The sequence below is a fragment of the Podarcis cretensis genome, assembly GCF_951804945.1.
Source record: "Podarcis cretensis genome assembly, chromosome: 12".
Classification (NCBI taxonomy): domain Eukaryota; kingdom Metazoa; phylum Chordata; class Lepidosauria; order Squamata; family Lacertidae; genus Podarcis; species Podarcis cretensis.
The window spans coordinates 22,989,954-23,017,824 of record NC_137181.1 but is presented as its reverse complement, the minus strand read 5'-3'; the positions used below and the strand labels follow the sequence as shown (position 1 = coordinate 23,017,824).

At 45.4% G+C, this 27,871-nt stretch overlaps 2 protein-coding genes across 5 annotated transcripts in view; one reads left to right on the top strand and one right to left on the bottom strand.

Moving 5' to 3' along the window:
- The window catches only part of PIP4K2A (phosphatidylinositol-5-phosphate 4-kinase type 2 alpha), a 178,424-nt gene extending 153,641 nt beyond the window's left edge, over window positions 1-24,783 (bottom strand). The window contains exons 1-2 of one of the 3 annotated variants that reach the window (XM_079947856.1): window positions 24,372-24,783; window positions 501-670 (exon numbers count right to left, since the gene is read on the bottom strand). The gene's annotated coding sequence lies outside the window, so the exon portion shown is untranslated. Of the gene's footprint in view, window positions 1-500; window positions 671-3,906; window positions 4,018-4,285; window positions 4,375-24,371 lie in introns of those variants that run through there. The other 2 variants (XM_079947857.1, XM_079947855.1) reach the window with 2 other exon arrangements.
- On the top strand, window positions 4,550-15,899 carry MSRB2 (methionine sulfoxide reductase B2). Of its 2 annotated transcripts, none has more exons than XM_079947858.1 (5): window positions 4,550-4,754; window positions 7,196-7,308; window positions 9,074-9,150; window positions 12,982-13,129; window positions 14,195-15,899. In XM_079947858.1, exons 1-5 carry the CDS (start codon window positions 4,580-4,582, stop codon window positions 14,300-14,302), a joined length of 621 nt encoding a protein of 206 aa, XP_079803984.1. In that variant the 5' UTR covers window positions 4,550-4,579; the 3' UTR covers window positions 14,303-15,899. The 2 variants fall into 2 exon arrangements, with proteins under 2 accessions (XP_079803984.1, XP_079803985.1); XM_079947859.1 differs by having other exon boundaries at window positions 4,553-4,721.
- Window positions 24,784-27,871: the final 3,088 nt, after the last annotated feature.

Genomic DNA, 27,871 nt, shown 5'->3' with positions numbered 1-27,871 from the left:
GTTTCCTGTCATGTTCTAATCCAGGCCCAGCTTTGCCACTGGCACTCATCTCTTTGAACTCGCATCCACCTGGCATGAAGCCACTTCCCATTTGCCAATCACATATCAGGTTCTCTCTCCTATATTCCACAGCAATCACCCTCAGTATTGTATCCTCTGATTCATTTTCTTTTATTTAAACTGGTCTCCTGTTCTGTCTTGTAACTGGTGCAAACATAAAGAGAGGATGAAGAGCAGGGGGAGAGAAGCTTACCTCCCTGTAAACATAATGCCTATGTGCCATGAATTACTACAAGCATTTGCAGAAGTGGAATTCTTACATATCAGGTATGAACTGTAAAGCCCTCTGTACATGTAAAACCTCTATACAAAGTAATGTAATAATGGGCTGGCAATACGTTTCTGGGAGTCTCCAGGGAAATCAAGGGCAGTTTCTGCTCCTCACCACCACCTACAATTCAAGGAACTTGTTTAATGATCAGCAAAAGCATACCACTTACTCACTTCTGAGCTCCTGGCTTCATTTGCCCTACCAGTCTCCAAAGTTCTGGAAGAGCAGCAGAGAGGATGGGTAAGATCTCAGCAAGTTGAAGACTCGGTTCAAAGAGAAATCCTTGATAAAATTTGTGGTCCCCAGGCAACTGCCTGAATTTGCGAGGTGCTGGCATACCTAGGAAAGAGAAGTAATATTGAAGGAAAATCAAAAAGTATTTACTGCAAACTTCGAAATCTTTGTTCATAACCCCTAAAAGTATAGCTTGTAATGGGGGCGATGCCTTTCTGTGTGTGACTCACCCATCCGGACAAAAGATGCAACTCAGCATCTGCTGACATAAATGTGTGTGATGACCAGGTTGCCCTTCAAACCTGCCAGCCAGGCTGTGCCAAGATGCAGTTAAATCAAGAAAAATATAATCGCCACATGGAGAGGACTCTCACTAGCTGCCACCTACTCTTTCAAACACCCACCCACACACATGCTGTTTTTCCTGCTGCTGTCCAGAAGACAGAATCCTGAAAAAAAACACACTCCCCAGCCCCAATAGTTAGCAAGATGATATAATATACTTCAGACAAACTGAGATAGACCGTGGAAACAACTGGATTCTATGTTTTAAAATATGAGGAATCTATCATTGTATGTTTCTTCCCTGCAGTTCTAGGTGAATGTGAAATCTGCATAGCGCCTAATATTGCCTCACTTGAAGTCTGCTATCTTCTCCTACATGTTTTTAGCTGCTGCTGTCTGGTAACTTAGCTAATTAGTCACAGAGAGACCCTTGAAAGCTACTGGTGTATTGCATTCTGCTCTGTGTCACTGGCTTTGAGGAGTTTTATTACTCTATTTATACTTTTGAACTTGATTTTAATCTATAAACACACAAACTCTGATCCAATGCACCTATTATTGGAACATGAAGACCATGTCAACATTAACAGACAATCCCATTTTCTTACACATATGTGGCAACATTTCTAAAATGCTGGCTGGCATCAAACCTGTCACTTTTGTCCCGTGTTCCATTTCATGTTTTGTTGAATCAATGTCTCTCCAGTAACTACTGGAAGTGGAGCATAGATTCATTCCACCCCCTGCTACATACTGTAAAATCATTACACCCATATAATTAACAGCATGATCCCTCTGAGTGCTGAAGCGAACTGATCTAATCATTAATTAAACTTTGTGCTGGGCCTCTTTCACTGCAGTTTTCATGAACTTTGACTCAAGATTAGACAGCAATTGATGGGCCTTATAATTTGATCTCCTGAGTGCCCTCAACTTCCACTGAACTTAGCACCTACTCCTAGTGTGCAAGTGATTTATGTCAAGTGCAAATGGTGCAGTAGAAATAGGTTAAATTGCTCCAAGAGAAGATGTAGATTTGGTCAGGACAATAGCTATCTTCATAATTCACTTCTCAGCTAAAATATAGTTATCCTCTCTATAAAATATGTAAGTATTAATATTGATTCCCATTATACTTTGTAATACACATTGGCTGTCTGCTAAAAAAAGTTTGATTGGAAAGTCAATATCTGAAATATTGCAATCTTTGGAAAGCCAGTTTATGGAGCTTTGGCTGGGTGGGGGCAAAATGTTTTATATTTGATAGCATTTATGTGATGAGGTCTTCATGGGCTAGTGGTAAACAAGTTTTGCATGCAAAGGGTTGTCTTAGCCACAAGAGGAGTGGGCAAGCCACTGTTCATTCATTCCCTCTATTTCTTTCTTCTCCCCTCTTAAGCGTTATATTTATCCTGACCACTTTTTAAGCAATACCCTGGGGATGTAAGTGCTTAAGTGTAAGCCAAGGATCTCCTCCTGCTCCTAAGATGTCACTCAGCAGGTCCAGTAAATGCCATCCCTTACAGCATGGGTGGGGGATTTGGTTTTCCATTATGAGGTCCCGTTGACTTACAGATAACCAGGGGCTACTTCTGAGCCAGAGCCAGTGGTGGGTGGAGGTTGTAGTACTGCAGGACTCTCTTTCTCTCTCTCTCTCTCCCCCTCCCGCCTCTCCCTCTCCCTATGCCAGTCAATCTCTCTGTGTTGCATGAAATTAGGTTCCGTACCCCAGTACTACAGATTTCCCAAAACCCAAGTCTATGTGTTTTCCAGGGGAAGTGGGAGATCTCAGTGCACAGAATCATCCACAGACTAGCAGGTCCTCTGCACAAAGGGTTGCAGGTTGAATACCTGGTATCTCTAATTAAACAATCACAGAACCAAGTTACAAGTGATGGGAGGGAGCCATGATCAGAATATCCTGTCTCCCCTGCCCTCATCTAAGTTGTGTAGGGTTTGCACATTTGATAAGGAAAGCTGCACAGGGTGTTTAAGCATTTATAGTCCAAAGAACCGATGCAAACTCTACCTTTAAATTTTTTTATTGCTTTCCAAAGAGCCATAAAATTTAATTGTTTTGTTATCAAGAGGGCAGGACAAAGGTAGAAGAAGCAACAGGGCAGGAGGCATCTCTCTCAGACCTGATCCTTACCAACAGGGAGGAACTGATCAACAAAGTGAAAGTACAGGGAACCTTGGGAGGAAGTGAACATGTCCTCTTGGGTTTCATTACAGATAGGCAAAGGAAAGCTGAATGTAGTCGGATGTGCACTCTTGACTTTAAGAAGGCTGATTTCAAAAAGCTTAAGGAACTACTGAGCGAAATCCCATGGTCAGAAAAACTCAGAATGGAGTCCAAGATGGATGGGAGTCATAGCTGTCAACGTTTCCCTTTTTTTAAGAGAAATTCCCTTATTCCGAATAGGATTCCTCACAAGCAAAGGGGAAAGTTGACAGCTATGATGGGAGAGTCTTTAAGTTGAAATACTGAAGGCACAAAGGCAGACAATTCCAACAAGAAAAGTGGGAAGCACTTAAAGAAACCGGTGTGGCTGCCTAAAGAACTTACAAATGAGCTGAGATGTAAGAAGGGCATGTATAAGAAATGGAACCTTCTGACATTGGAACTCCCACGAGAGGTGATGCACTCTCCTTGCTTGGAGGTTTTTAAGCTGAGGTTGAAGATGTCATGTATGATCTAGTTGAAATTCCTGCCTTGCTGATTGGACTAAATCGTCCTCAACATCCCTTCCAACTCTACAATTCTATGAAACCCTCAAATAATAATAATAATAATAATAATAATAATAATAATAATAATTTATTATTTATACCCCGCCCATCTGGCTGGGCCTCCCCAGCCACTCTGGGCGGCTTCCATAGAAACGAAAAACACACTAAAATATCACAAGTTAAAAACTTCCCTGAAAAGGGCTGCTCAAACTAAATTGGGGTCGGGAACCATGGGCAGTGTCTCACACACACACTGCTGGACTGCAGTCATCAACTCTCCCCCCCCCCCCCTTATCTTAACATATGGGACACAACTTGCCCACCTAGAAATATACTTTCCCCCTTCTGTGCCCCTGGAGTTTTCTTTCTGGTGCCACCAGAGTCAGGAAAGAAGTGTGTTGCTTCTACTCTTCATCCTCATCTTTGCCTTGATACGTTTCATTTTGCTGGGAAGAGTATGAAGCTTGGGACCGGCCCCACCATTAGAGTGAAACCATTGCCTCAGGCGGATGATTTGGGGTGTCACAAAAGGTCATCCAAATGGTTCATTATTTAATGTTACAACAGTAGTACTGCAGTAGTAGTAGTAGCTTTCCTGCCAAGGAGGGGGAAGAAGCAGTTGTGGAGGAATTTGTGAAGGAATTTGCCTCCTCAGGTGCCAAAACAACACATTGACGCAGGGCGCTCGTTTGCTGCCTGTACCTTAGGCGGCGAAACGTTTTGAGCGGATTCCGACTTGCACCTCCTGGATTCCTGTCAGACAGTCGTCTACGCCCGGCTTGTTAACAGCCTTCTGGAGCGGCGGCCGCGCCTGCCTGCCTCCCTCAAGGAGGAGAGGGCCTTTTCGCGCGCATCCTCCTTTCTCGGGCCCGGGAGCGAAGCAAGAAGCCGCCAGGCCGCGCGCGCGGAGCAAGGCAAAAGGGCGGGGCGGGGCCTCAGTCCAAGCGCGGAGCCCGGGAGCAGCGCGACGCAGCTCTGGGCTCTTCCGAGGCTACTATGGCTGCCGCTCGAGTCCTCAGGAGACTTCGCGCCCTGCAGCCGGCCGTGCAGGCGCCGCCGCTGTTTCTGCGCGCTTCGCAGGGGGCAGCCCGGAGCGGCGTCTGCCTTGGCCCCCGAGCTGCGCACACCGACACCGGCGGTAGTTGCTCGGAGCTGGCTGGGCGGCAGAGGGGTGCGGGGTGGGGGTTGCGTCTCCCTACGGGGCTTCCCGGCCTCACGGGGAGGGAGCGGCGCAAAAGCTGGGGGGGGCGGGGCGGTGCTCCTTCGGTTGCTGCTCGGAGGCAGCTCGAGGCGATTGCTCTGGTGCTTTTTATGCATGACTTAAGAGTTGATTTAATTATAGCAACAGCAAATTACCCGGGTTTATTCGTTAGGGAGACGAGTTGCAGTGCAAAGGAAGGACAGCGTGTGCCCAGAGCAAAACAAAGTGGGAATGGGTGGTATCATTTTGAAGTGGTAAAATAGGCTATACTACTTGAGACTACAAGTCATACCAGTGTGATTTAAAAAAACACATTTTTTTAATTTTTACAGGTATAAAATTAGCGCCACAGAGAGGCTAGCTGGTATATTACATTGGTGTACTAAAAGCTTTGGGTTCGTTTATTTACTTGCACAGATTATTATTCTTAAGTATGGGAGCACTCAGACCCAGTACTTCACTTGTCACTTGCAGCTGGGAGTGGTTCAAATCACCCCAGCATCTCATGCTGCTGCTTGGGTAGATCAGGCCTCTGTTTAGTCACACAATTGCATTGTTTCACTGATACAGTCCCTGGAATGGGCCTTGTTTTGTCCTTTCGCATTCTGGGAGAGCCAGAATGGGCACCAGTTCCTGAATATTTGGATGTGGACCATGGAGTGCCAAGCTTGTTTTTAATTGCCCATTAAATCACTTGGGCAAATAACTATATTTCAGACTCTGTTTTTCCATTTGCAAAATGAAGGCAACTGTAATATACTTCACTGTGTTTTAATGAGGGCAAACAAGATGGGGTGTGTATATATATATATATATATATATATATATATATATGTCAGAGCTGCCTCCAGGTCCCAGCTCACAGAGGACCAACGCTAAGCTGTAGTTATGTACAAAAGTCTTTATTGAGGTTCAGTTTCCATTTTAAAGCCGCAGCGCGCAGCTCTACGTCTCGACCTTAGACCGGCGCAGTCCCGTCTGAGTCTCCGCCCCTTCCACACCAGTTTAACACTCTCGCTTTGCTCCACCTCTTCCTAAGTTCCTTTCTCCTCTGGGCCCTCCTGCCCGCTAGGGTTTCATCCTTTCTGGACTCCTCTGACGCTGACCCTGATGATTCTTCCCCCTCCTTCCGGCGGGCTTTAGGACCTGGTTCCCTATCCGGGCTACCTTCTGTGCTGCTCCCCTGTACATTTGAACTTGGCGCGCGCACCCAGCCTGCAACTTTCCTCTTGACCGTTCCCTCGCTCTCCGATGGAGGCGTGGCCAACCCTGACTCATCTTCTCTCGCTGGTGGTGCATATGTGGGCTCTGATACCTGGGACTCCTCCCCCCCACTACGCTCTGGTGGGGAAGCTGGTCCTGATTTCCAACTGCTGCTCTGGGAGTCCCCGCTGGCCCCTTGCTTCTGGGGTGTCCCCCTTGGGTCCCCCCTTGCCCTGCCCATCGGCGCCCCCTTCTGTGAATCTTCCGATTCGCTGGAGAGGCTCATGGAATCTATCGGGCTGCTGTCATCTTCTCCTACGCTGCCCTCGGATTGCTCCCCCTCGCTCTCCATCTCCTCTCCTCCCTGCGCTCCCGCTGAGTCCCTGACAATATATATATATATATATATTGTTTTAAATAGACACCCCCCCCCCTTTTCATTGTGCCAGTTCCAGGCTATCATAGTCTGAGGATTTTACCGCTTTGGTGATCTGTTGGCCCTGAAACACTAGCCATCACTAGGCAGCTTCCCATCCACCAGGGTTAAGCTGGGCTATCCATCACACTGGATCCCTTTCTGGCAGTGCAACACACCATCCTGGCAAGTTAGAATTGTGCTTTTAGCTTTGCCAAATACTGCTGGTGTGCAACTTGCCAGGCAGTTTAATATGCTTAGACCAGTCAGGCACACTAGCCAAGCTCTGCAACAGACGCAGGTCAGTTTGCGAGCTTGCAAGTAAATTTGTGTGCACCAGGAAGAGGGGAAATGGTGGTTTAGAAGCCACCTATGTGTTGCAGGATTGATGAGGCCTCTGGGAGATGGAAGAGCTGTCAATTCGTCAAGGGTGATATGATGTTTATTTGAAACCATTTTCTTTACAAAGATTCCCCACCCCTTTAACTGTATGCAATATCTTTTTTAATGTTCTCAAGGCCCCATTAAACAACTCCTCCATGAATATGAGCCTTTGACCATTTCCTAGTAAATGCCACCGCTGTGGAGTGACGCTTCTCTCTCAGCAGCTGTTCTAAGCGCCTTGTATTTCAGCAACTTGTCAGCTGTAATTGCAGGCCTCCATGTATCGCCTTCTCTTGGCTCTGGGTGTAATTACTGTTTGCCTTCTGGTGCAATCTGGCATATAGAAATTTCTTCTGCGCACAGTGGCTTATACCTGTTGGTTGAATTTCTTGTTCTTCCACCTTTCTAGATAAAGATGTGGGTTCTTTGACAAGATACGATGAGTCGAGTGTTACCACTGACTGGCAAAAGAAGTTGACTCCTGAGCAGTTTTATGTCACCAGGGAAAAAGGAACTGAACTGGTAAGCCAAGAGTTGTAATAGTTTCCAAGCAGGTCAAATGTATATTCAACGTAGACATACATTGCATAACTGTTCCTTAATTTGGTAGACTTTTGGCTCTGTTCAGGATCTCAACCAGGAACCCCCAAGTAGAATCAATCCCAGGGTGGCTTGCATTTGGCAGCAAATGTAAACAGTGCTGCCTGCAAGCCCTGCTGCCACTTGAGCACTCCTAATGATTCATTGGCAGCTGTGGCTTTACCTCTCCTGCACTTGATGTCCTAGACCTAGGACATCAGATGAGTGACAGGTGGGCAGGGCTGGCTGAAAACAGCCATGCAAGTCAAATTTGCCAGACTGGCAGGCCTAATTTTTTCCTGCAGGCTGAAAGTTCCCCACCTCTAATAGATGAAATAGATAGACCTCTTCTTCTTACATGACTAAGTCCGTTTTTAAAGGCATCATCACAAATTGTGGCAGGAATAATAATTATAATAATAATAACTTATTATTTACGGTATACCCTGCCCATCTGGCTGGGTTTCCCCAGCCACTCTGGGCGGCTTCCAACCAAATATTAAAAACACAATATAGCTGTCTGAGCTGCCCAAGGTCCCAGCTCACAAAGGATCAACGCCAGGTCGTCGTTATATACAAAAGTCTTTATTGAAGTTCAGTTTCCATTCCAAAGCCGTAGCGCACAGCTCTACGTCTTAAACCTTAGACCGCCGAAGTTCCGTCTGAATCTCCTCCTCCCTGACACCAGTTTAAGATTCTCGCCCTGCTCCACCTCTTCCTCTGCTCTCTTCTCCTCTGGGTCCTCCTGTCCGCTGGGGCATTCCCCTTTCTGGACTCTTCTGACGCTGAGTCCCCTGACTCCTCCCCCTGTCTCCGGCGGGCTTTAGGACCCGGCTCCCAATCCTCGTTCTCTGCTGCCCCGCGCGCCTGTACTTTTGAACTTGGCTCTCGCGCCAACCCAGTGACCTTCCTCCTGACCGTTGCACTGCTTCTGTCACTGCTTCCCTCTTCCGGGATGCTAGCCGGACCTGACCTCCCCTCCGTTGCCTGACTCTCCGATGGAGGCGTGGTCAGCCCTGACTCCTCTTCTCTCCCTGCTGGGGGAGACGCTACCCCCGATACCTGGGACTCTTCCCCCCCACTATGCTCAGGTGGGGAAGCTGGTCCTGATCTCCAACTGTTGCTCTGGAAGTCCCCGCTGGTCCCTTGCTTCTGGAGTGTCCCCCTTGGGACCCCCCTTGCCCTGGCCACCGGCGCCCCCTTCTGTGAATCTTCCGATTCGCTGGAGAGGCTCATGGAATCTCTCGGGCCACGGTCATCTTCTCCTACGCTGCCCTAAGATTCTTCCCCTTCGCTCTCCATCTCCCCTCTTCCCTGTGCTTCTGCTCCTGAGCCCCTGACATCCGCGTAATAGGAAATCCTATAAAGTTCTGTGAAGAATTACTTCTCTTTATCCATCCTAAACTGATTGCAGTGATGAGCACAGATTCTGTCTGTTTAGACAAGAGTGATGTTGGGTGCTGTAAATGTGTGATGACCACATACCTGAACCTGTAAGATTCTGCTCCTTGGTTTGGTTACCCCCAGGAGAGTAAAAGGTGGGAATGAAACTTCTCAGGATGACAAAGAACATGCAGGTTGAATATCCATGTTACACTGGAAGTTCCCACATATGAGCCTGCTTGATGTTTGGTTTTGCAAGCTGACTTGGAGGTGGAGGGTGGGAAAGATGGCTAAGAATTAGAATATTAACAATGCATGTTTGAAGCCTTTTAGTGGAATCCATCTGACTAACACAGAGCCTGGGATGTATCACTGCATATGCTGCAACGCTGTGCTGTTCAGGTAGGAGTCTAATTGCAATATACTTTTTTCAAATTTACATGTGTGTGTATGTCTGATTCTCGCTGGAGCTCAGGTACATAATGCTTTCCCTTCACAACAAACTAGTGAGGGTACAGTAGGCTGAGAGAGCAACTGGTCCAAAGTCACCCATTGAGCTTCACGGCTGTGCCTGAATTTGAACCTGGGCTGCCCAGCTCTAAGGGTGCAGTGAGGAGACCCTGATTCAGTTCAGGGCTGCGACACTGGAGGAGGACAGGTTAATTTTCCCCACTGCAAAATATTACCAGTTAAAATTCCCCCAACACTGCTATTAGTCCATTCAGGGAGAGAGCCTTTTCAGTCATCTCCCCACTTACAGAATACTCTTCCCCATAGGGCTCACCTGGCACTAGCATTAATATATTTTAGTGTCAGGCTAAAACTTTCCTATACTGCCAGGCATTTTACTTTGCATAATATTAGCAGATTAAGTTTTGATTGGACATCTATTGCTTGGTTTTTGTGTCAGTGGTGACCAGGCACTCTTTTTTTGTCTGGTGGGTGTTGTTTTTTACTGTTTACATTGTTGTATTATCTAATTCTTTTATACGTTTGTATGTTCTTTGTAAGATCCATGAGATTATTTTTGTAGAAAGCAATTAAAATTTAGTAAATAATAATAATCATACTGTGATCTATGTAGGATAAGACCCTGGAAATTGTCTCGAACAAGGATAGTTAAAGCGGTGCTCTCCAAATGCCTTGGACTCTAATGTCAAACAGTCCCTACCAGCACAGGCAATAGTCACGGATGATGGAAGTTGTAGTCCACAACATCTGGACACCCCCAGGTTGGCTTCCTCTAGTCTGGAACCTTTAACTAGTGCAGAATTCTCCCTTTTGACTGCAGGGAGCAGTAGAAAGCACAATAGACTGCTATCTCCCATCGGCTCTGACTGCTTAGGTATTTGGGGGCCTGGTCTGAGCTGCTGGATGTTATTACCTGTTCTTGCAGCCTGCTGCAAGTAGAAATAAAACCCACATTCAGATTATTGAAAGTAGTCTCCTCCCTAGCTGTATTGTGTTTACTGCTGAACTGTAGGCAAAAGCAAGAGCTGCCCCTTGAGAAGCACCCTAATCTCTGAGCATGCAAAGTGTTTCTGCAGGGTATGTAGGTTACTGCTTTCTCCTATGAAGAATTCACTAAGGATTAGGAATACATGGAACATAAGCCTCAGAATTTTAATGGAACATCAAACCTCAGCCCAGTCATAAAATTATAGGCAAGGGTCATACTTCTTAAAATCATCTCAACTACATTTGGGACAGCTAAAATGCAGATCAAAGTAAACAACATATGTTGAAGGAATGGTGTATTAAGGGCTAATCTAACACATATGTTTGGGGAATGTCCATTTATCCACAAATGCTCTGGTGAACTACTTCAAAGAACAAATAGAATTTTGAGCAGCAGCATTTTGGTGGCTACTAACATGTTTCTAGCAGACTAAGTGACGTACTTAAAAATAAACCGCACAGGGATGTTTGTGGTGAGGAGCTATTTTAATAGGGCAGAAAATTGGCAAGGTTGTTGGGGTTTTTTTTTTACAGTAAGAAAATGTAGACCTCATGTAGAAGACACAGCGAACAAGACAATTTTAAACACCTGTTTGAAAAGCCATAGTCAATGGAGAGAGTATAATTGCACTGGTCCCAATCCAGTGGTAGTTCTCATGCAGCAATGAGCTGTTCCCACTGCTTTACATAAGAAGAGCCTGCAGGATCAGGCCGGTGGCCCATCTAGTCCTGCAACCTGTTCTCATAGCGGCCGACCAGATGCCATGCGGAACACCCACAAGCAGGATCTGAGCGCAGCAACACTCTCCTCTCCCTCAGTTTCCAGCAACTGCCATTCAGAAACATTACTGCTCCTGACTTCCTTTGCATAAGAAATCTCTACTCTTGTGCACAAGCCCTGTTTAACCCTTAAATTGCACACTGAATGATCCCTGCTGTTGCACTTTCAGTAGTTCAAAGTGGATCTCTGGCATACTTGTGAGCCTCTCTTCCCTGCATTTACATTGTAAGATGGAAAAACAGCAAGGAGTCCCTCTTGTGGCACTTTCAAAGACTAACACATTTACTGTGGCCTAGGGTGTGTGCTTTTTTGAACTAGAGTTCACTTCAGGTCCGCCTTTCTTAGAAGATTTGTTTTTATATGCTTTTTACTGTTTTGTTGGTTTTAGGCTCTGTAATGGCATTGTCTGTTTTCATATTATACACTACTTATAAAAATTTTAAATAGTAAGAAGTTTATAAATGTTTTTCGATAAATGAAGATGGTGAAAGAGACTCTTTTCACATGGGTGTCTACTTTCTCTGCTTTTCTTTCTTTGGTTTTAGAACGGTGCTGATTTTGCCTAGTTTGTACACCTTGATCCAGGAGTTTGCAAGTGTGGCTGGACTAGTCATATCAGACAGATTTTTACAAAGTTCCTACTTAATCAGGCTACAACTAAAATGTATATGTCTGATTGAAACAGGACACAATTTCCCACCTGAATGTTTCTTGATAGATCCATATTTCTGAAAGTATGAAGAATACAAAAAGTTTTTATTTTGTTAAACCATGGTTGCTAAAAATGTAAATGTCTATGTTTAATTGGAAGACATAGACATGTTTTGTTTGTTTCTTTGAACTTTTCATGTGTCCTGTTCCTTAAAGGCATATGTGGGCAACAGCATGAATATTCATGTGTAAGTCTTCCTGAGCTCAGTGGTGCTTATTCCTATGCAAGTGGGTACAGGATTGGAGCCTCAGAAACTTTGGACACAGTCCAGTCAAAGCTGCACAAGCTTAAGGCTGTTGTGCTAAACTCACTCACCAACAAATACACCCAATAGAAATATGTTGTACTTACTTATGAGTTACTATGCTTAGTTCATGCTGTGGTTCACTGGTTTTCATGGAGAAATCAAGCATAGGGTTAAAGTCTTCTCTGAAATCAATGGGCTACAGAAGTCCTTAGTTTTTGGTTGAATTGCTCTCCCTCCTTCATCTATTTATTAAAAACAACAACACATGGGCTATAAATAATCCTGGGACTCAGCTAGATTTATATGCGATATAACATTGTGCCACCAGATGGTGATGTGGAGTCCCGTTTTTCTCTACCTGTTTTCCCTGTTTAAATTTACAATGCTTTCAACAAAAATGCTTCTATGATGTGTCTAAATCCAGCCCTGATTATTTCCATACTGAACATCTATTTAAAAGCAAAACTTCATCTTTTTAGCCTTCCATTTAAGGATATTCACATGTTATACAAGATTGCCTTTTTAATAATGCAGTTATGGTTGTCAGCATTTTCATCCACCTGCCCACCCCCCCTAATATTATTAAGAGGGTCTTCAGAGAGTAGCTGGAAGTGGGGAGGCAGAAAAAGGTCCCCCCTTCCTTCCACTCTGCAGTTTTAATCTGAAATCTTAGGCACAGTACTGTGTCAGAAACTGCTTGCGCTAATGAAATTCCCTGTTGCAAAATGCACTTAGAACAATGGGAGTTTTGAACACTACTACCGCCATCTTTGGGGTGGGGAGAAAAGAACAAGATAAAAAGGCAATGTTATTTGGGAAAGCAACATCCCTCTCCAAGCTACTTTCTTGCTCATAGGTGAGAGATAAATTTAGTGATAGACTCCATGCATCTATCTATCTATCTATCTATCTATCTATCTATCTATCTATCTATCTCATCCTCTGTGTGTGCACGTGCGTGCGTGCATGTGTGTGCGTGCGTGCGTGCGTGCACCACAACCCTTCATTAATATGCAACTTTGCTGTCCTCTATAGCTCAGAAACAAAATATGATTCTGGCACAGGGTGGCCATCCTTTTCAGAAGCATATGGGACACATGGCACAGATGAAAGCAATACTAATATCTTGAGACGTCCTGATAATTCACTAGGAACAAGCAGCACGGAAGTCATCTGCAAACAGGTACACCTCCCTTAAAGAAAGCATATAAAGTTCCTTAAATGCAAGTCTCTTATTCTATATGTGTCACAAAAAGCGAAGTGTAGCCGCATTAATACAACTAAATACACTTTCATGAATCATGAAATTAGCCCCCGGTAGTGGACCTAATGTATGAACTTCTGGGGCAAATCTATAAAGGTAAAGGACCCCTCACAGTTAAGTACAGTCGCAGACGACTCTGGGGTTGCAGCTCTCATCTCGCTTTACAGGCCGAGGGAGCCAGCATTTGTCCGCAGACAGTTTTTCCAGGTCATGTGGCCATCATGACTAAGCTGCTTCTGGCAAAACCAGAGCAGCACACAGAAATGCCGTTTACCTTCCCACTGGAGTGGTACCTATTTATCTATTTGCACTTGATGTGCTTTCGAACTGCTAGGTTGGCAGGAGCTGGGACCGAGCAATGGGAGCTTACCCTGTTGCGGGGATTCAAACCGCCGACCTTCTGATCGGCAAGCCCAAGAAGCTCAGTGGTTTAGACCACTACAACACAATCCTACACAACATTAATGGTCTCATTAAATCGAGTAGGACTTACTTCTGAGTTGACATGCATAGGATTTTGCCGCACTCTGGTGCACATTTCCAATGGGAATAAGCCCGGTTAAATACAACAATATTTACCTGACTGACTCACAAATTTAACAATGGTACTGTATTCTGATTGGAATGAGGGCATTCTCCCCCCCCCCCCAATACTATTAATACTGATTTTAAAGTGGTATTCTCAATAAGAATGGGTTTTTTTGGGCATAGAAAACCATCTTATTAGCACTAAGGTATCTTTTCCACAGAAAGCTTACCCTGGAGAGGCCACACTTTACACCTGGGGCATTTGCATGCATGCAAACGTAAGCACACTAAAATGAGTGGGCTTCGGAAGTTGGCTCTAAACACAGAAGGTATTGCTTATATGGCAGTTGCAGCTTAATTGGCCCCTTTGGCTATGAAATCAGACTGTTTAATTTATGTAGATACGCTTTAATTTAAAGAACTGGCACTGCAACTAAGTCTGTTATTCTCTTGCAGTGCGATGCCCATCTGGGCCATGTGTTCGGCGATGGTCCCGAGCCATCTGGGCAGAGGTTCTGCATCAACAGTGTTGCATTAACATTTAAACCAAGCTCCAAGCAGTGAGACTTTCCTCTTTAAAACCTGTGCATTTGATACCACTTTGATGCTCAGATCTCCTTTGCCGCAGAGGGCCACTTTGAAAATGTATCGGGAGCCAGGTGCCTGTGCCTATTTTGTGTATACATAGTGATGGTAATTAATGAGAATGCATGTGGGGGGACGCCAAACCATTGATGTAAGATGTGCTGCTCTTATTCTGTGATGGAATAGGCTCATCTAAGGTAGCCAGGCTAGTCTGGAGACCTGTGTGCCCTGCTTATGTGGATGCAGAGCTCTTCTGCATGTAGGCAATTCCATTAAATCCAGCACAGACAACATATCTACATATACAAATTAATGTACATGCTGCAATTTTTATTTAAAAAATAGTTGATTGCCTCGTTGTTAATAGGTGAAGCAATCAATTACAGTGGAACCTCGGTTCTCGAACCTCTCCATTCCTGAATGTTTCAGCTCCCGAACGTCAAAAACCCGGAAGTAAGTGTTCCAGTTTTTGAACGTTCCTTGGAACCTGAACGTCTGATGCGGCTTCCAATCTGCAAAAAGCCTAGCTGTCAGCCAGTCGGAAGCCGCACCTCAGAATTCGAACGTTTCAGAAATTGAATGTCCTTCCAGAATGGATTACATTCAATTTCCGATGTTCCACTGTACATGCAAATCACATTCACAAATTTCTAAAAAGGAAATACAGGAGCCTTGTACATGCCTCTTAAGTATAATGTAAATTAAATTATAAATATAATTTTTAAATGATTGCTCATTGTTGGAGAGAAAGGCCACATTTTGTGTTACATTGGTGCAACCGACTCAGTATGCCATTTCCAAGACAAGGATTTGCTAAAGAGGACTCCCAAGACATCTGAAGGAGTGAGTTTGCTCTAATTCATGTTGGTGCAAACTCCATTTATTTCTAGAGCTGCGTTTTCCAAAAACAATTATTTTAGTAGTTTACTATGAGGCTTTCCTGTTCACAGCACAAACTAAAATCCACCAGTAGATTTTTAAGACCCAGATGGGAAAGCATAAGTAGCACTATGTCATCGGACAACACACCTTCCTGCTTCTAATTGCCGGAGTGAAGAACCACATCATTAATGTGAAAATTAAAAAGCATAGGGGCCCAAATCATGAGATGAATTTAGAAAGCATGATATTTGAAACCAATGAAGCTGTGGCACTATTAGCACCTGTCTTCTGACAACTTCACCTTAGGAAAATTCAAATTAAAGGCTACAAGCTACTTCTCCCGCTGTTTCATTGTTCTGCTGAATGCTGGGGACTTTTTGAAAAATAGAAATGTAAATGTTGATATAAAACAGCAGTTATCCATCTGGCATAGTCTGCTGCTGCACCTTTTCTTTGTAGATCTCTGGCAATTTTGGGAACAATTTTTATTTCCTACTAGTCTGCATTTTAGATTTTATTAATGGGGGTTGGGATGCATTGCAATTCATAAAATAGTATGTCTTCATTACTTTTTTTTTATTTATAAAATTATTCCCTCCTCCCTCAAAAGAAATAATGCAAAACATAAAAGGAGAGTTCACTGCTTCCTGTTGTAAATGCTGGAATAAAATATTTTGCTCACGGTGGTTTTTAATTTATTCTTGATGTGAGTGACTTATTAAAAGACAACATAAGGAGGATCAGATGTGGTGCAGTGTGCATGCAAGTGAGTCAACATAACCATCTCTGAAGCTTCCCCTTATTTCCCTGTCTTTTGTTCAAGCACCTGGATTTTGCTTCCGGTAGGGCAGCATCAATAAAATATACGGCAATGGAATTTTGCAGAATTTAGGCCTGCAGCTTAATCTTAGGAGGCGCTGCTCTCATAAGATCCTGACTTCAGCATGGAAAAGTTCATTTGCACTTATGTTTGAATCTTTGGTTGACATGAGCCTCTTGAGGCGATGCAGCTTTAGAAACAACACCAGTCTCAGGATTTTGAAGGTTGCCGGGGAAGAAGTAAGACATGACATCAAAAGGAATACTGCAGAGCTGAAGGAGGTTCCGAAAAGGGAAATCAAAATGATTTAAGGGGTAGGAACAAGGCCTTTATGGGAAAGGTTACTGCATTTCAGGCTTTTTAATTTAGAAAAATGGGTAAGTAAGGAAAGATGCTATAGCAGTGTATAGAATTGTGCATGGGGAAAGTGGCTAGGAAGAAGCTTTTCTCACTAGTACCAGAACTCCAGACCATCCAATGAAGCTGGAAGTTGGAAGATTAGGACAAAGGAATGTATCTCTTCACACGTTGCATTGTTAAAACTATGGGATTTGCTGCCATGAAAGATAGCGAGGGCCACTAACTTGGATGGCTTTAAAAGAGGATCAGACAAATTCATGGTCAGCCAGCAGCCTGCTGGGAACCCACAGGCAGAACCTGGTGCTGCAGCAGCTCTCTCCCCACTTGTTCCCAGCACTGGTGTTAGATGCTTACTGTCTATGAAAGTAGAGGAGGTAAAACAAAGCCATTGTGGCTGCAAACTGTTGATAAGCTGCAGCAGCCTATTTTTTGGAGAGAAAGAATCTCTCTCTCTCTCTCTCTCTCTCTCTCTCTCTCTCTCTCTCTGACTCAGACACACACACACACACTGTAAAATCCTTGATTAAAAGTTCTGGAGAAGCTGAAAACTTGCCACACTATCTACTTACTTATTACATTTATATACCGCCTTTGTCTTCCAATAATCTCAAGGTGGTAAACATGGTTTTCCTTGCCATTTCATCCTCACAACAGCCCTGTGAAGTTGGGTTAGGCTAGTCCAACACTCTAACCATTATGCCACACTAGCTCTCAGTGTAACAATTTGGTTGGTGCCAGCTGTGGATTTTGGAAACTAGAATTTGCCAAGTCTGCATCACAGGTTGTGTTTTATTCCTTGGCCCACTGGGATGCTGCCGTGCCAATCTGAACCCAGATTAGACCACCAAAACGTACAATTTCTGCCCTGAATAATATATCTCTTTTCACCCTGGAAGCCACCTGCATTTGTCCCTATGTACCACCTCTAGTAAATGTCACTAAGGCTTTGTACACACTTTGTAGTGGATTCAAAGCACATGCTTTTTCTCAAAGAATTCTGGGCACTGTAGTTCACCCCTCAGAGTTACATTTCCCAGCAAACTGCAGCGCCCAGAATTCCTTGAGAGCAGAAATGTGCTTCTGATGTGTTTTAAAGGTATATAGCCTCAGTTACCCACCTTTAAAATGGTAATAATATTGACTCCCCCCGCAGCAGGGCTGAAGCAATTAAAAGTGCTATAGAAAATATTAATAATAATTCAAAAGGGATTCAAAGGACACCATAGGGACCTGAGCGCAAAGTTGGCACGAGTTCCATCCTGTTTCCTGTCCCTTGGATAAGACCCTAATACCTCCTGCACTTGAAGCATTCTCCCCCCTTGTTCCTTTGCCAACCTCTGCAAACAATTGGACTTCAGGGGTGCAGATTAAAGCTGCGTAGCAGGTGGCAATCTAATTGCTATCAACCTTGTATCTGCATTTATTTTGTCATCTGAACTCGCCTGCAGCTGGCTCTCAACCCTGATTATTTTTTGAGCAATTAGTTTACAGGTTCAAAGAAGGTATAGGCTTCAGATCCTCAATTTGCATGAAACATACAGTACAGAACCAAAGGCGGCAGAGGCCTATGCGATTTGGGAGGTGGCAGCAAAGAGGAGGGCTTTGTACAGGTGCCATGTTTTGAATTAGGTGAAATATTTACCCAGGTTTCAAAGTAAGTGCCCTTTTCAGTCTATTCACAGGAAAGCTTTCATTGTACAATTTTGTATATATTGCCTGGTCTGGCCAACTGGTACCGGCTTGATACCAGCAGCTGAAAGAGAAGGATTATGCCAGCAAAAGGTGGCATATCCTCCATTGGGTTTGGGATGGTGCCAGCAAACAGCCAGCCAACTAGCAACTGTGAAGGCAGCACCACGAGTGGAACACATCCTTCTTTTCATCTACAGGAATAATGAAATCTATTTCAGAAGCCCGTGAAACAGCATAATTAATAACATTTTGTTTCCAGGACTTTAGGTGCTAAAAGCAATCTCCTGTTACGAGACGGGTGTGAGACTGAGCCATGGCAATTTAAAGCAGCATCATTAGGTGTTTCAAATGTGTGGCGTGAATGTGGCTCAAGTTGGGACAACACCCAATAAAAAAAATCAGGCTGGACATATCTGAACTAATCCAGCAAGCTCTTCCCAGGATTCAGCCTGACAATTCGGGTGCAACAGAAGAGCTGAGCTGCTCCCCCAGGCTCAACAATAAGACCACGTCTGAGAGCTGCAATTCATTCCATTTTAACACACAAGATGGCACCAAAGAACCATTTTAGCCCTATAGGAGTTTTTGTGCTGTTTGAGTGCAGTGGTGCAAGTCATCATTGCCATTCCTGGTTCCAGCTTGACAGATAAGTTTCTGTGTTGTACAGAGCTCTTTGGCATAGAGGAAGTGAGCTAATGCTGGTTTTAAGTTTTTGCAAGCACTGGTAGTCTTGCTTTGTAATCTCAGACCCCTGCTTGTATTCTCAGCAGCATCCCCAGCCATCTTTGGACATGCCCCTTCTCCAAGAAACAGACAGTTGTCCAAACATAATGGGTGGGATCCAGTGATGACTGCTGAAGAGAGGTACTCTATGCCAACAGAACAGAATTGTTTTCCTCTCCCTTGTAGCATCCTGGGGTTAGGGTTGGGGTTGGGGTTGGGGTTGGGGTTGGGGTTGGGGGACCCTCTGGAGTCAATTTAGTTGGGGCACTGGGGAGAGTTCCCCCCCCCCAAACAGTCTAGATGTTTCCAATGAGAGAGAATGCCTGCGCAAATAACAGTAATTAAAAAGGCTGAATCATACAATCATAAATGAAGATATTACAAACGGTTGAAGAAACAGGTGCAAAGTGTATGGAGACATAATAGTACAAAGTAGTAAGGTAATCTGCTAGTAGTGCATCACTAAAGGGTATACAAAAATTTGCAAATGATCAGTATGCAGCAGTCTAGTTGTCCAACTTTTGCAAAGGTCAATAATGATCAATGGGGAAATGTTCAGATAACCCATTTCAGGTGTTACAAATGTGAAATACATTAATTAGAGGGGTTGTAGTGCATATAATTAGTGCTGAGAGGGGACAGCTTTCCTTTGGTGTGTAAGCTTCTGTGATCAATACCTGCCAAAAATATTACACAGCTTCAACTTTTGGAATTCAAAGAACAAAATATTTATTTGTTGCTGTCAAAGATACTGTGTTTCTACTCCTGACCGGTTGGTAGAACCAGCTTTAAGTGCTACTGCTAGAGGACAGTGTCCTCTTAGCCCAGAGCTGATAGCCTAATGCTGCTAATGTACATCAGGGCATATGACTGAGCTAGTCAGTTTGAAACCAGATCTACATCTGATTGGGCTGCCCTAATCCCTACTTAAAAATCTGAATCCATGCCAGTCCTTGGAACAGTTCCAGCCTGAATCAAGCTTTCTTGTCTAAAGTGCATATCAATCAATTTGGAAATCCCATTTGATATATATTTTTGTGTGCTTAGTATTTCACTATTAAAACAGTGAAAGTAGTTTGAAAGGAAGAGAAAATTGTGCAAGTGGCCCATCAGCCTAGGATGTGTCTGTTGATGAGGAGCAGAACAGATTTTTCAAATGACAGCTATTCACTCTGAAGTGGACTGAAACATGCCAAGCATCTGATCTAATGACGCCAAGCAGCCATGGCATCGTTCCAAGAGGAAAGGAAAACCCAGTGTGAGAAATAACCGGCAGAGGGACGGTAAATTAGGACACAAGCTGCACAGACCTGCACAGCATCCAAAATGAATGCTGGCACCATACAAAGAGGGCACTGGATTCTCACCCATTCCCAGAGGCTTCATATGCCAGCTCAGAAGGCTTGCCCCGACCAAAGCCACATCGCCCGAATGAACAGGTGCAGCCCCACCCAAACAACAACAATAGAGGACAAAGGAGAACAAATAAGCATTAAATCCAACCACAGTGCTACTCATCCTAGTAATCAGAGACAGGTGGCATTGGCTAATTCTGCCAGCCACAGGACCCCCTGGCTGCACATATTGGTAGGGTATAAGCTGCTATTAAATTGATGTTACTTGCAGTCACTACTAAGTTATGTGGCACAGCATATCAAATACAATAAACAAATAAATAATTTCATTTGTATGCCGCCTTTCCAAAGTTAAGACCGTGCTCAAGGCTGCTTACAACGTACCAAAAAAAATACATAAGTACAAACATAACGAAAGTAGTCATAAACAATAAACACAGCGTCAAAAAGTACACAACCTGAACCTTTTTTAAAGAAATAAAAAACTGCATTGATTTAGACGCTGCTTAAGATACGTTGTAACCAAATTTGGCACAATGGTCCCTAAGGTCAATAAGCAGTTTCCTGACTATATTTGGACACCATTTTGAAACTAAATAACAAGCTCAGTCTTTCAAAAATGCACTGATTAGGACAACTATTAAGGTGTTCTAACAAAAAAATTGCTACCGTGGTCCTTCAGATCAAGCAGCAGGTTTTAGTCCACAGGTGGATATCATTGGATGCCATTTTGAATCAAAATGGTGGACTGAACCTTTCAAAACTGCACTGATTGACAGTAAAGGGTTACTGATGGTTTCTTAGAAATCCCAAATAATGCCAGCAGTCCCTACTAGTTACTTGTATGGAAAGCCAATAAGAGATTTCAAGAATAAACACTAGTAAGTAATAGTAACTTGGTTTTTACCCACCTTGAGGCTTTACAGTAAGGCAGAACACAGATTTTAAAATATATAAATACAGTGTTTAGAACCACCCAGAGAAGCAGTAGGTCCTTTAGTTGACAAATGTGTGATAAAGCTTAAGGGAGGCAGGGAAAAATTGTTTTAAAAAGTAAGCCAATTCTTTGCATCAGTCTTCAGGTGCTCAGCCATGTTCCTGTGGGTAGCACAAGCCAGATACCACAGCAATCCTACAGCTGCCTACAAAAGGCAGACAGCTTTGGACTGAGTTCTCTGTCTTAGTAGCCAGCTACCGTTTCCCGCTGAAGATTGGCTCCACACACCTCGAAAGCTATTGGTTTTTGAGTAAACTCATGTTGAACTAATGGCAACTTTGTATGGATCACACTGCTGGTAAACGCACACAAGCATAAGCATTACAGAAAGAAAGGCTGGCTATTTCTGGGTTCCTAGGAAATCTTTGTGTAGCTTTGCAAGATGGGTTTGATCTTGGTTCTCTGAAGAAACATGGCAAACCGAAAGATATGGAAACAGCAACAGGGAACAGATCTCCAAGAGGAGGTAAGTTTTTTTCACTGTTTTGTAAAAGTAATTTTTGGAAAATTCTTTAAAAAATATTTTTTGGTGGGAAGAAGTAGCAAGTACTGTTGAATTTAATAGAACTTTCCTCCCAGGTAAGTGGGGATAGGATTGCAGCCTAAATATCTGAGAATCAGGGGAGTTTCCACTGTGCAAATTCATCCCATTCAATCTGTGTTAAGTTCTCAGACTTGCTCTCATGTGGATCATTTTTATTTCTTGATCTAAGTCTGAAGGAAGCAGCTTTTGGTTGTTGAATTTGGTTGTCTTGCTTTGTGTGTGTTGACTGCTGGATTTTAATTTTTATTATGGGCAGGGGTCTTTAAAGCAGCACCAGATTTAGGTCACTGCAGGCAGTTCCTCAGCACAGGGCACTGATCGGAGGGGGTGCAAAATGTAGAAGATCCATAATTGAGAAGATCCATTTGGAGGCACCAAATGTTGGCCTTGCACATGGCACCATATTAAGAAAGATTGCATAGGTTTGCCCTTGTTAAAGGCTGGAAGTTACCTGGGCCTCTGAGCAGAGGCATATCTAGGCACTCTTGCACCCTTGAGAAGGAGATGTATTGGTCCCTCCAAAGCCAGGATAGACCATGACCTAGAAACTCAAAAACTTTGCTTTTCATCACCTTTTGCTTAGGCAACCTAGAGGGCTGCTGCCCAGAAAGCAGTCAGACGGGCTCCTAGCCACTTCAAGCCAGAGCAGAGAGGCACAACTTTTGCTCCCCCACCCCACCCCGGGCCTGCCCCATAGGGACCAGCTGCTAGGAGCCAAGGCACTTCCCTTCCCCATTATTATTTTTTGTTCAGAGGGCGTTCAGCTCTGCTACCTGGCTCCTCATGATGTTGCCTCTGGCCTGCACCCTTGGCAGAGGCCAACCTAACCAATCCCTAGGTACGCCCCTGTCTCTGAGATGCCTTGTCTGAATTCAGTTAGATGTGCTTCTTAGTAGACATGCAGCCCTGCAAGGAAGTGCATTAGGACTGCATGGTTACAGGGTCCGAACCTCTTTGATTTAAAAAGGCTGCCTCTGAAGTTCAGTGGACGGCCCCTAGTTCTTGAATTCTGCCAATAACGCACCCATTTTGTTTTGAGGGAGGCCTTCAGAAATCTTAACAAACTGATTGTGATGATACAGTGAAGAAGATCCACAATCTCCAGGCTGTTCTTCCATGCCATGGTCCTGCATTAGTTTCCCATCCACTTTCCTATGTGTGTGGGGGGGGGGGGACTCAAGCCCCACAACATGGGTTTGGGACTCAGGACTGACCCTCTTCTCTGTGTACCCATCTTTCTGTGCCCTGGGGCACTCTCTGAGCCTCTTGTCTGGGTGCAGGGCTCAAAGCACAGGTTGCTTACCAACAAAGCCCCAGGGCAGCCTGTTGTCTCCTTAATTCCACAAGCTGCTTTCTTCACCCTGCACAGCTTATTATTATTTTGTAGACATTGATCCTCGAGGTCTTTTTAACTGAAACTTTTTTTTTAAAGCTGCCATCATGCTTTATTGTGTGCTCAAATTTAGCACCATCCTTTATGGAAATCCAGGCGACCCCTCTGCTCTTTGTGAGCAGGTGCCTACGGGTTTGCGAAGCCAACTGTTGGTCAAACTCACAAGAGGACACTGTAAAAGTGTTGGCTCCCCCTTTCTCCTTTCCCTACCTCCTGTGCTAGTGTGAAATCCAGTAGCTAACAAAGGTGGTGGTGAGAGCTGGGGGGGGGGGGTGCGTGGGGGGGGGAGATGTGAATACTTAAAGACCTGCTTTTCAAGCCCACTTACACGTCTGGGGATGATTTTTGTCTTCTTTTTTAAAGAGCCTGTTTTGAAAATCGGGGCAGAGGGGGTGGGGGGTGGGAGCAGAGAGATGAAGAGGACAAACGCACAAAAAGATACCTGTTTGGTTTGCAAAGGGCCTGGAAATCACCCGTGAGCGACCATATATAATTTGATTTGCTAGGCAATCTGCGAAGCGATTGCCCATCATTTATAATGTTCATTGAGCATTTTGCTTAATTGTGTCTCTTTTTGTAAAGGAAGCACAGCCCCCTCCCGGCTCCGGAGCGCACAAGTGGCCAGATTCCCATGGACCAGCCCGGTCTGCAGCTTTTGCGAAGCTTTCCCAAGCGCTCCGGCAGGGGCGGGGCGAGGGAGGCGTTAATAGCTCCAGGCCGGCTGGACGGGGGGGGGGGGAGAGGGAGCGAGGCGGGCGGGGGGCAGCGAGCGAGAGCAGAGAGAAAGCAGCTCGCGCAGGTACGAGCATCCTCCGCCGCCGCCCCTCCTCCTCCCTGCAGCCCTTGGCAACCCGCCGCCTTTGCAGGTGCTGCTTTTGAAGAGCGCCACCCCCTGCCCCTGGACGCTGCTCATTTCTTAGGAGAAGTGGGATTTATAGGGAGAGCCGCGGCTGATTAATCTGCGGAAGGCAAACAGAGGAAATCCTTCATGGGGGCGAGCGCGAGCACGCGCGCATCCCCAGAGCCACGAGGTACTCAGCAGCTCAAAAGCCACTCCATCTTCCATAGCGCTCAGGTGAGGGGCGCAGTGCCGCGCAGCTGCCGACAGGTGTCGCGCTGTGCGCGGCTTGGAAGCCCAGGGACGGAAAGAAACCTGTTGCAAGCGCCATGAACTCGCCTGGGTGTAGTGGTGTGTTGTTATCATCAACGCCTCTAAATATATATATCGAGCCTCCTGCTTTAGGGAGAGATGAGGATCTGTTGGATCACAAGCCAAACTTACCGAGCAGCCCTCTCCCGGTTGATCTTGCTGAGCATCTCCCCAGCCTTTCTCCCCGGGGTTTGATCAGTCCCGTTTGCCGAAGGAAGGAATCCGAAAGCGACCTGGTAGATCGGCAGCCTTAGCTGGAGAAGGGCGAGCGATCCAGGATTGTGCTTCCTACCTACTTGAGGAGGAGATCCGCCTTGAGCATCAAACGTAGATGCAAATCCGCGTTGGACATGCTGTGGTATTTCAAGAAGACGCCCCCACCCCCCAACAATAAGTTCTTCGGCTTGGAGAAAGGCTTAGATATTGTTCGGCACAAAAAAGTTTCGGTTGCCTCCTAAAAGCGGGAAATTTCCCCTTCCAGTGGCTGCAAGGAAATAAAAAGAGTTGATGAGCCATATACGTATTTATATAGGCGGCAGCAGTGCGCCTGCGTTAAGCCGCTTTGCTGGCATGCCACTCAGTGCACATCGCCCCTTCGAGTGCGATAAATACACTAATGAAAGAACGAATCGTTCTCTCTCTCTCAATCTTTATTAACCCGCAAAGAAGGTTGGGAAAAAGAAACGCACTTCATTTTGCCCTATTAATCGCCAAAATGTGTGTAATTCTGAAAGAAGATTGCCCCATACACGAAGCACAACCTGAACCTGCTCAGAGAGGTTCCTGCGGGGCGGGAAACACCCACCCAAACGGATTAGGGGGCCAAACCCCACTTCAAAATGATCCCTTTCGTGCTTCAGACGTGTTTCGGGGCGTGTGGAATAGCAAATGTTGTACCGGAAGGCTTCCCCGACCCCCCAAAACAAGAGCGAAGTTTCGCCACATGCTCAGAGGCATCTTATCCCCTCGTAAACGTTACTTTCCATTGCACATTCACAGGAGCCAGCACAGCCTGAGGCTGGAAGAGAGAGAGAAACCAAGGGGAAGATTTTAGAACTGCTGCAGGCCCGGCAGAGCGAGAGACAATTCTAACCGTTGATTTCACCCGCCGCCCCCACCTCACTTCGCCCCTCCTCAGCCGTAGCCCCACATCTTCTTCGTCTCCGCCCCCCCGCCGTCATTTGATTTGCCTCAGCAGCGCCTACAAATCGATGGCGTCCCATTTGTTTCCGAGGGTTCCGTGGAGAGAGCGGGGCGCGGGGGGGGGGGAGGCCCTGCCTCCCTCCGTTCCTCCCTCGTCTCCAGGCGCACAAGTGGTGGGATTCCCATGGATGCGGCCTGCTCTGCAGCTTGGCCCTGGGGAGGTGGGAAAGGAAGGGAGGGGGCAGGAGGAGACACGGCGACCCCCGGCTTGAAAGGCCTTGAAAAGAGGCTCTTTTATGGCGCATTTACCAGCCGAGGGCTGCTCAGGTACCAGCTCCTCGCCGAGGGCGCGCCGCGCCGTGCTAGGCCCGTGCTTGCAGGTGCGCCCGCAAAGTGGCCGCCTCGGCGCCTATTGTGGCGGGCTTTTATTCGCGAGGGGCTTTTGTGTTCCTTCCCTCAGAGGCCGCTCCGCCTTGTTGTCCCATTAGCGCCGCCGGGCTGGGGGCGCCATACTGCTTTGTGGACGGGCCTCTGGCCTGCCCCATTGACTGTTTTCAGAGGAAGCTGCGACCATGGGGGGAAACAGCATGGAAGCCAGCTTAGCCCGGCCGACTCCCGTTTCTCCCAGCCCCCAGGATTACAAGGCGTCGGAGCAGGGGGAAGAAGGGGGTCAGGGCACCCAGAGAGGTTGCCGGCACCCCCTACAGAGAGGAGAGAGACCAGTCAGATTTATCTGAGAAAGAACTCAGTGGAACTCCAAAGCCTTATTAGATTACTTGTGGGCCTAAATAAATATATCCTCTCACTAATTCTGCTTATATTATTCCAGTAGGTGCACCAGACCTGATATCTGTATCTATTTCAGTGGCCTCTCCCAACACCTTAAGTGTATGAGGCAGCGGAGAATGTGGAAACTGTCTGTGCATGTAGAAATGCATAAGGGCACACCTACTGGGGATGGAGAAAAATAGGTGTGACTTCACAGCAGATGCTCACACAGCAAATGAGCTTGTGAATGTTGCCATGCAGAGTGTTCACTATTCAGTTTGTGCCCTTTTTTTCCTATGTGAGTCCATCAAGAAAAGAATTGGCAATACAGTGCTAGCCTACAGCTGCCTACACAGAAGTCCCACGGGACCAGTGTACGCCCACTGAGTCAGAAGACCATGAGAAAGCCCCTGCTGGGTCAAACCAAAGGTCCATCATCTAGTATACAGTGCCCTGTTGCATACAGAGGCCAACTGTAGCTCTGGTAGAGCATCTGCAGAAGGTCCCAGGTTCAGTCCTTGGCATCTTCAAGTAGGTCTGGCAAAGACTCATGTATGACATCCTGAAGAACTGCTGCCAGTCAGTGTAGACAAAACTGAGCTAGATGGATCAATGGTCTGAGTATAAAGCAGCTTCCTGTGTTCATAGATGCCCCTGGGAAGCTCAGAAGTAGATATGGCAATGAAAGCAAAAGAACTTCCCCCATCAACTAGTTTTCTGCCACCAACTGGTGTTCAGTGGCAGAGTGCCTTTTGAGTCTGAAGGCCACATTTAGTCATCGTATCTGCAACCGATTGATCTGTCTTCCATTAATCTCCTTTAAAAGCCACCTAAGCAAGTGATTGTTACCACAATGTGTGCAGTTAATTCTATAAAATGTGTACTGAGTTAAGAAATGCTGCCTTGGAGAAAGTGGATGGAGGAATATCTATATATCTCATAATACTGAAACCTGGGGTTATTCAATAAAGCTGAATGTTGGATGATCCAGGGACAAAGGAAGTAGTTCTTTACACTCTGCATTGGTAGACTATGGAATCTAGTGACCTTGGATGGCTTTAAAAGGGGATTACACAAGTTCATGGAGGAAAAGGCTATTAATGACTACTAATCATGACTGCTGTATATTAGCTCCTGTATTGGAGGAAGTATTAGTTTCTGGGAAACTCAAGCCTGCTTGTGGGCTTCTCATAGAGGTTAGGTCCCTCTGCGAAACAAGATGCTAGTCTGGATAGGCCTATACAGTGGTACCTCGGGTTACATATGCTTCAGGTTACATACGCTTCAGGTTACAGACTCCGCTAACCCAGAAATAGTGCTTCAGGTTAAGGACTTTGCTTCAGGATGAGAACAGAAATCGTGCTCTGACAGTGCAGCAGCAGCAGGAGGCCCCATTAGCTAAAGTGGTGCTTCAGGTTAAGTACAGTTTCAGGTTAAGTACAGACCTCCGGAACGAATTAAGTACTTAACCCGAGATACCACTGTAGTATGATCCAGCAGGACTCGTCTTATGTTATTATGCTTTCTTTTTTCTATCTCAAATCTTTTGCTAAATGAGTCTGTGTTCTAGCATTATAGAACCTCCCTCTATCCACTTTCTCGACAATATTGCATAAATGTATACACCTCTACCATGCCCTGTTTTTTTCTGGACAATAGATATACAGTTATCCCTGGCACATTAAGTTGAGTCACCTACTGTTCCATAGTCACATTGTGCA

Excerpts from the sequence above, each read along its gene's own strand:
- MSRB2 (XM_079947858.1), top strand. The coding sequence starts at position 4,580 with ATGGCTGCCGCTCGAGTCCTCAGGAGACTTCGCGCCCTGCAGCCGGCC. Across the intron at positions 4,755-7,195 it reads GCTGGCTGGGCGGCAGAGGG|ATAAAGATGTGGGTTCTTTG; the intron begins GTGCGGGGTGGG and ends CCACCTTTCTAG. Across the intron at positions 13,130-14,194 it reads CGGAAGTCATCTGCAAACAG|TGCGATGCCCATCTGGGCCA; the intron begins GTACACCTCCCT and ends ATTCTCTTGCAG.